This window comes from Nicotiana tomentosiformis, chromosome 11 (assembly GCF_000390325.3).
Source record: "Nicotiana tomentosiformis chromosome 11, ASM39032v3, whole genome shotgun sequence".
Lineage (NCBI taxonomy): Eukaryota > Viridiplantae > Streptophyta > Magnoliopsida > Solanales > Solanaceae > Nicotiana > Nicotiana tomentosiformis.
Genome location: NC_090822.1, coordinates 122,379,518 through 122,388,527, shown reverse-complemented (window position 1 = coordinate 122,388,527; position 9,010 = coordinate 122,379,518). Strand labels below are relative to the sequence as shown.

General features: G+C 36.8%; 1 protein-coding gene across 2 annotated transcripts; it reads left to right on the top strand.

Moving 5' to 3' along the window:
- On the top strand, positions 1–8,360 carry LOC104115945 (copper-transporting ATPase HMA4-like). Of its 2 annotated transcripts, none has more exons than XM_009626689.4 (9): positions 1–248; positions 1,821–2,087; positions 2,944–3,689; positions 3,777–4,248; positions 4,330–4,497; positions 5,555–5,809; positions 6,211–6,333; positions 7,039–7,524; positions 7,809–8,360. In XM_009626689.4, the coding sequence occupies exons 2-9, from the start codon at positions 1,830–1,832 to the stop codon at positions 8,199–8,201; spliced, it is 2,901 nt and encodes a 966-aa protein (XP_009624984.1). In that variant the 5' UTR covers positions 1–248; positions 1,821–1,829; the 3' UTR covers positions 8,202–8,360. The 2 variants fall into 2 exon arrangements, with proteins under 2 accessions (XP_009624984.1, XP_009624985.1); XM_009626690.4 differs by lacking the exon at positions 1–248 and adding an exon at positions 281–419.
- Positions 8,361–9,010: the final 650 nt, after the last annotated feature.

Genomic DNA, 9,010 nt, shown 5'->3' with positions numbered 1-9,010 from the left:
AACTTTCCCTAAACCACACCACCATCTCTCACCTTTGCCTCTTTCCTGCAACTGTCTTACATCTTCCTCAATTTTATTCCCTCCTCAAAACCCTAAAATTTTCTTCGCTATTAAACCTGTGAAATCCAAAAAGATTCAATTTTCTCCGTTTTATTCCAAGTTTTTTTTTCATGTTTTTGACCCTTTAAGTGAAAAAAAGGGAAAGCCAACTGATCAAAAGTGAAAGTTGAGCCAGAAAATAGCTAAAGGTGTGGACTTTTGGACCCAGTTTCTTATATAGCCTTTTTTGTGAATTATGGAGCTTTGGCCAAATTATTAATAGGTCAATGAGTTTGTGCTAAATTCTGTTTATGTCTATTTGTTTTTCTCACTATAAACCCAAAAGGATTCAATTTTTCCAGGATTCAAGTAGTTAAAAGGTATTGACTTTTGTACCCTGTTTGTTATATGTTACTCTATTTGTGAATTATGGAGCTTTGGCCAAATTATTTATAGGTCAATGAGTTTGTGTTAAATTCTGATTATATTTGACCTTTTCTTTTTTGCACTATTGGAATACTGAAAATTCCAGAAACTAAAGTTTATTCCTTTATATTACTACAAGAGTTTTTCATGTTTTTGACTTTTAAGTGAAGAAAGGAAAACCAACTGATCAATCTTCTGTTATTGTGAAAGTTGTTACAGTGAAAGTTGTGCCAGAAAATAGTACTCAAGGTTTTGGCTTTTGTATCCAGTTTGTTACATAGTCTCTATTTATGAATTATGGAGCTTTGTGAAAATAAAGCTTTGGCCAAATTATTAATAGGTCAATGAGGTTATGTTAAATTCTGATTATGTTTACCTTTTTTTTTTGTCACTAATGGAATATTGAAATTCCAGAAATTCAATTTCTTTCATCTTTATTCCAAGATTTTGTGTCATAAATTTTGAAGGTTTTAAGGAAAACCCAAGTGTTTCTATGACAGTGCAATCTGTACCAGAATAAGTTAAAGCTATTGGCTTTGCTACTCGGTTTCCTATGTCACTTTGTGTGAATTACGGAAAGTTATGAAAATAAAGCCTTGGGCTAATTGTTAATTGGTCAATGAGCGTATATTCAACCTACATGTTGTCTCTTTTCGTCTTCTTGAGCCGAGGGTCTATCGGAAACAATCTCTCTACTCCCTCGGGTAGAGGTAAGGTCTACGTACACACTACCCTCCCCGGACCCCATCCCCAGACACCACTTGTGGGATTTTACTGGGTCGTTGTTGTTGTGTTTATGTAGTAATTATAGAATTTTTGGACATTTGTACTGTCTATCTATACTTTCAATGTCTCTCTGTTTTCTTCCAAGATTTACAGTTTTTAAACTTCTGAGAAATAACATAGTGAACAATACTGATACTTTTCATAGTACAATCAGTTTTTATAAAGTCGGTTAAGGTATTGGATTTATGTGTGTGAATTGTGGAGTTTCCAGAACATTTCTTCAGGCTACTCTGTGTTGACATGTTTTTCCCCTTTTTCTGTTTTTTTGATTCGTAAGAGCTGATAAGGTAGTTCCAAGTGATCAATCTTCTATCATACTGAACCTGGTGCTGAGAATTCGATTTAGGCATTGGTTCTGTTGTATGAATTATGGAGTTTTGTGGGCATACTCTTCCATTAGTATTTGACTGTGCTGGTTATATTGGAGACATTATGTACACGATGGTGTTTGTTGAGGGCAGCCTTCAATGATTTTGTTACAGTATCTATTATCAAACTGTTACTGAATGGCATATGTGGTTTAACTATTGTTATCATCAATTTTCACTGTTGAAGATTTTGATTCCCAGGATAAAGAAATGGAAGCTAACGGGAAGGACGACTTAAAGAAACCGCTTTTGCAAGATGCTGATGCTGTAGCTGTCAATATGGCTCAACTAAGTGATAGTAGAAATAAAAAGATTAGAACTCTTCTTTTCAAAGTTAATGGCATCACTTGTGCATCTTGTTCGAATTCCATAGAATCTGCGCTGGGAAAGCTTAAGGGGATTGAGAGTGCTACGGTGTCTCCACTTCAAGGACAGGCCGTTGTTAAATATGTGCCAGAACTTATCAGTGTATGTCCAATTTAAGATAATGGAACACTATCTTAATTTTAAGCTAAGAGTATAATCTTCAAACATTCGAGGAATTCAGAGTCCTTGATGACCAAATAACTCAGTTGTCTTTTCATGCTGTTGACAGTCTATTGGTTTTGAAAATCACTATATCTGTTGTTGTTAGTTAACTGATAAATTGATTCTTTTATTTGTGCTTTTCTTTTCCATTTCCAATTTCATGACTTTTCTGTTATAACTGCTCCCTTGAAGTGGCTTGTGTTCCGAACATAATAAAATTGATTGTTGTGACGAAACATTTTCAAACTCAGTTTAATATCTCAAAGAAGGTATGCCATACATTTTGCTCAAAGAAGGGTTTTGATCTCTTTCTCCATTCTAGACTTGCATACATATCTATGCATCTCTCATTGTAAGGAGAAGGTTTACTAATTTCATAAAACAACAAAGGAAATATTCTAGTATGAAGTACCATTTTAAAAAATTTATCCCTGATTTCATATCATCTTTGGGTATGTTGAGCGCTTCCTGAGCTCAACTGAGAAAAGTTGGATCAACTCTAATGTTTATGACCAGTGGCGAAGCCAGGAAATTCAACAAGGGTGTTCAAACCTTTGCCGGTGGGCTATGTAAGGGTGTTCAAAGCCTATTTTTAATCAATAACAAGTAATATTTTACCTTATACGGAGTATAATTTTCCGGCGAAGGGTGGTCAGTTAACCATCCTTGGTTGCACGTAACTTCGCCCATGTTTATGACTTCAGAGATTGATTTAATGGTGGTTGATGCTTTATTTTTCTTCTTTGTTTATATTTCCTTATTTCTAGTAATTTCACAAAAGATATGGTTATACCAGGCAAAAAAGATAAAAGAGGCAGTCGAAGACACTGGTTTTGAAGTTGATGAGTTTCCAGAGCAAGACATTGCTATCTGCCGGATCAGAATCAAGGGGATGGCATGCACAAGCTGTTCTGAGTCTGTTGAACGTGCCCTTTCGATGACTGATGGAGTAAAGAAAGCCGTGGTTGGTTTATCTCTTGAAGAAGCAAAAGTTCATTTTGATCCAAATGTTACCAGTACCAGCCGGATTGTTGAAGTAATAGAAGATGCTGGATTTGGAGCTGATATAATTAGTTCAGGCAGCGATTTAAATAAAGTACACTTCAAGCTAGAAGGCATCAATTCTCCAGATGATTTTACTGTTATTCAATGCTGTCTCGAGGCGCTGGAAGGTGTAAACACTGTTGAAATAAACCAGCAAGAGTATAGAGTGACCATAAGTTATGAACCAGATATAATTGGTCCAAGAACCCTAATGCATTGTATTCAAGAAGCTGGGCATGGGTCGAGTACTTATCGTGCAAGCCTTTATATCCCACCAAGACAGCGAGAATTAGAGAAAGAGCATGAAATCCACACTTATAGGAACCTGTTTTTGTGGAGCTGCTTATTTTCAGTGCCAATATTTGTTTTCTCAATGGTGCTTCCAATGCTTCCCCCTTATGGGAATTGGTTAGAGTATAAGGTTTTCAACATGCTTACTGTTGGATTATTGTTAAAATGGATCCTTTGCACTCCTGTGCAGTTTGTTATTGGTCGAAGGTACTCTTTACAATGTGATTGCCTTTTTTATTCTGAACTGTCTGTTGTAGAAATATAATAATTTCTAGTAATAAACTTTTTATCTAGGTTTTATGCAGGATCATATCATGCACTGAGACGGAAATCTGCAAACATGGATGTTCTGATTGCATTGGGCACTAATGCTGCCTATTTCTATTCGGTTTATATTATGATAAAAGCATTGATTTCAAATTCCTTCGAGGGGCAAGATTTCTTTGAGACTAGTCCAATGTTGATATCGTTTATATTATTGGGGAAATACCTAGAAGTTCTTGCAAAAGGAAAGACGTCAGATGCTTTGGCAAAGTTGACAGAGCTGGCTCCTGAGACTGCTTACCTATTAACATTGGATGGTGCTGGGAATATTATTTCTGAGACAGAAATTAGCAGTCAATTAATACAAAAGAATGATGTACTTAAGATTGTTCCGGGGGCAAAGGTTCCTGTAGATGGCGTTGTTATTAATGGTCACAGTTATGTGAATGAGAGTATGATCACTGGAGAAGCTAGGCCTGTTTCCAAGATGCCGGGTGATAAGGTACTCAAGATTTGTTGGTTATGGGTTTCACACTTTTTTGTTTTCAAATGTAGGCATTAAAAATAAATATTTAATTAATAGGTCATTGGTGGAACTGTAAATGAGAATGGATGTGTACTCATCAAAGCCACTCATATTGGTTCGGAGACTGCACTCTCACAAATTGTTCAGTTAGTTGAAGCTGCTCAGCTTGCCAGAGCACCTGTTCAGAAACTTGCTGATCAGATATCGAGATTTTTTGTACCCACGGTGAGTCTTATCAATTTAAGTAGAAACCACTACAATTCTTGTTAGATAATTTTGTTTTTCTGAATGAAACGAAATTAATGAAGATATGTTTGTCGTATCTTTAATTGTCGTATGTTTGTTTGAGCAAAAGAGATACTCCCTCGACATGTAATGAAGATATATGTTGCAATTGATATCTTCAGTATATTCCTCTCCTCTTAGAAGCCTTTTTGACAATGCACCATTACTTTAAATACTAACAACAACATACCCAGTTTAATCCCACAAGTGAGGTTTGGGGAAGGTAGTGTGTATACAGACCTCCCTACCTTGTGTAGATAGAGAGGTTATTTCCGATAAATCCTCAGCTCAAGAAAGGCAATATCACAGCAGTTTAAAAGAAATAGGATAACGAAGAAGACATGGAAAAAGAAGTGGTAACAACAACAAAATAAGAAGAAAACCAAAGCAGAAGAAACATCACGTAGTAATAGAAATCTAAGAACAAGGAAAGACACTCGACTACCTACTAACCTTCTACTCTAATTCTCGACCTCCACACCCTCCTATCAAGGATCATATCCTAAGTAAGCTGAAGATGTGCTATATCATGTCTGATCACCTCTCCCGAGTACTTCTTTTGGCTTACTTCTACCTCTCCTTACACCCACCATGGACAACCTCTCACTCCTCATTGGGGCATCCGTGCACCTCCTATTCACGTGCCCGAACCATCTCAGTCTCGCTTCCCGCATTTTGTCCACCACGGAGGCCTCCCCCACCTTATCCTGAATCATTACTTTAAATACTGATGGATGTAAACAGTGAAATCTATAGCGAAGACCATGGCCAAATATCCTCTGGTTTATTCTAAGACCTTAATCTGAATGATTAGGATAACAATAATTTGGAGCCTGTCATAGTTTCTAATGTATTATAATACAGCACAGTTCATATGATAAGAGAATGAATATAGCTTTTGAGACCTAAAATGGTGCTTATTAAGTTGACCTTATTCACTGATTTAGCCAGTTATCTGCACAAAAGCTAAAACAATCATATTTTATTATTATTTCAGGTTGTTTTAGCTGCAGTCATGACATGGCTGGCGTGGTTTATCCCTGGAGAAGTAGGTGTATATCCTTCAAGTTGGATACCAAAAGGAATGAGTGTATTTGAGCTTGCATTGCAGTTTGGTATATCGGTATTGGTGGTTGCTTGCCCCTGTGCTCTCGGATTAGCTACTCCTACAGCAATTATGGTTGCCACCGGAAAGGGCGCTTCTCAAGGTGTCCTTATTAAAGGTGGAAATGCTCTTGAAAAAGCACATAAGGTTTGTTCCCCTCAAAAAAAAATCCAGCCTTATTAGTAGACTACAAGTGAAATTATTTCAATTTCACACAAGAAAGCGGTCTACTCTTATCTTTCTTTCTTTTTTCCCTTTTGAGCTACGGATTTGAGGGGTTGGGTAGGTGTTGTCAGCTTTGTTGCGTTGAAATGGGATCAAACTTTTGGTTCCAGAAGCTCTCGTTTATATAACTAAGGAAAATAAGTAGCTAGTTAACTGGGAGTTCATTTGTGCTTAATTAGAATACCAAATATTTTAAGTCATGAATAGAAAATAAATTGCATATTTCTATTTTCTGGTGTGGGTGTTAATACAACAAGGTGTATTTTCTGGTGTGGGTGTTTCTATTAACTAGGTGTTAATGCAAACACGTATTGTTCTTACAGGTGAAACTGGTTGTGTTTGATAAGACAGGAACACTGACAGTTGGAAAACCCACTGTTGTCAGTGCCGTGCTATTCTCCAACATCTCTATGCAGGACTTCTGTGACGTAACTATCTCTGCCGAGGTGGGGCTTCTTTTCCCTTCTTCTGTTTCATATTTCTTTTCATTAATACATTTTCAGATGTGATGCCTACAAAATTATCTGATAACTTTGCTACGTGGAGTATCATAGTCAAGATATGCATTTCTTATATTTGCACATGAGAGGCGAGTTACATAATCTAAAGTGTAGAATTACATGATACAAAGGGACTGATCTTCAATTATCATCATAAAGTATCTGAACTACTCTTTCCTCTATCCTATACTTTAGTAGTAATAGTAAATTATCGCAACTGAATATTGTGTCACATGAGATAATAAATTCTCCCCAGCTTGTATTTGTAAAATGATACTTCATCTCTTCCCACTTTTAGTTCCTTTCTTTTTAAGGATATGTAACTCGGATATTGGAGACTTATTTAACTTGAACATTTTATATTGTGCTAGAAGACAATACTAATTGTGATGGATATAATTACATAAGTTATTGCCAACTAGTATTAGTTCCATTAAAGTGATACATTTTTGGACTTCCCCACAATGAAGTGGATTACCTGTATCATGTCCAAGTAGTAATCATTAAGCTAACTATACAAATATGGACTCAAATAAAATGAGGCATTTTCAATTGTGATATCAAAAGTGGACAAATTATTAAAAATTGACAGAAATATCAGTACTATGGGCCATCCATGTTAGATTCATATGTCTGGAATTTGATTTTCAGGCAAATAGTGAGCATCCTATTGCAAAAGCTGTTGTGGACCATGCCAAAAAGTTACGCCAGAAGCACAGTGCGGAAAATGAACATCACCCTGAGATAGAGGACTTTGAGGTGCACACTGGAGCTGGTGTGAGCGGAAAAGTTGGAGAACAACGAATTCTAGTCGGAAACAGGAGGCTTATGCATGCTTTCAACGTCCCAGTTAGCAATGAAGTTGAGAACTACATTTCAGAGCATGAACAACTCGCTCGTACTTGTGTCTTAGTTGCCGTGGATGGGAAAATTGCTGGGGCTTTTGCTGTGACTGATCCTGTAAAGCCAGACGCAGCACGTGTTGTTTCTTTTCTCAAATCAATGGACATCACAAGTGTCATGGTGACTGGTGATAACTGGGCGACAGCAAGAGCAATAGCAAGTGAAGTGGGAATTCAGATGGTGTTTGCTGAAACAGATCCACTGGGAAAAGCTGATAAGATTAAAGAATTGCAGGCAAGCTTTTCTCTCTTCTTTCTTGAATAATATGCATTTTTACTAAGATCCAAGATTAGCACTTGATGCATGATGCAAGTTGTTTGTCCACTAACGGCTTGGCTATTTTTGGCTGCAAGTCTGATGCTTTATGTTTTCATTTTGAGGATGGTTTGCTATTGTTAGGAAGAAACTCCAGACTGCAAGCTTGTATGCGCACAAATAGTATTGTCCATTTAAACGGAAAACGCTTTGAAGATTCACTAGGCTCAACTTAGCTTCTAATTTCTACCACTTTAATGCAGTTGAAAGGCACACCTGTTGCAATGGTAGGAGACGGGATAAACGATTCCCCAGCACTCGTAGCAGCTGATGTTGGGATGGCAATTGGTGCAGGTACCGATGTAGCTATAGAAGCCGCTGATGTTGTTCTCATCAAAAGCAATCTTGAAGACGTCGTCACAGCATTAGATCTCTCTAGAAAGACAATGTCACGTATCCGACTCAATTATGTTTGGGCGCTCGGATACAATGTGCTAGGCATGCCAGTTGCTGCTGGTGTCTTGTTCCCCTTCACTGGAATCCGTTTGCCCCCATGGCTTGCTGGTGCATGCATGGCGGCTTCTTCTATTAGTGTGGTTTGTTCATCGCTACTGCTGCAGTCTTATAAGAAACCCCTGCATTCTCGAGTCAATTAATCATAGTTTTCTTAAGTTTTTTAAATAATCTCCATTATTATGTTAGTTTCTAGCTTAACCATTGCTTTCAATTTGACCAAAAATAAGGTCAAAGAGGGGCATAATATAAAATGATTGTTGTATTTTAGTCTTTCTCAATATGATACATCTTTTCAGCTACTCTACTAATGATATTATACTTATAGCAGTAGTCCGACATTTCCTCGGATCCCGCGCATAGTGGGAGTTTAGTACACCGAGCTGCCCTTTTTTATTATACTATAGCACTAAGCCTAGTCATCGCCCCTACCCACCCACCCTTTTCTTCTACCCTCGTTAATTTGGAAAAATTCAAATAATAATAAAATTTCTAAGGAATTTTAGCATTCTCATGTTGACTGATTTGAAATGAAGTCCATATTTCTACAATTAAAACAATTATTATTTTAACCATATTTACACATTCGATGTAGAGTGATGAAAGGTAAGGTAAAGGGATAAGGATGGTTAAATAGAGAATATCTAACAAATGCTTACCTTGATTTATGACCAAAAAGAGAAAAAGAGAATATCAAACAAAAGCCTTACATTTTCAAGAGAATATTGAATCTGCTAACGTAGAGAAATCGAAGTGGAAACGTTACGACGTCGTTCTGTTGCAGGTTTAAGACGATACTTTGCTTAGATTATTCTAAGAAAAGTCTGATATGCCATCATTTTGAAAATTATTGAAAAAAGGTTCAAACCAGTACCTCGCATAAAAAATTATGCGAGGTGCTTTTTTCCATTTTTTTTAACATATTCCCTTCAAAAAATTAAAAACCACCAAT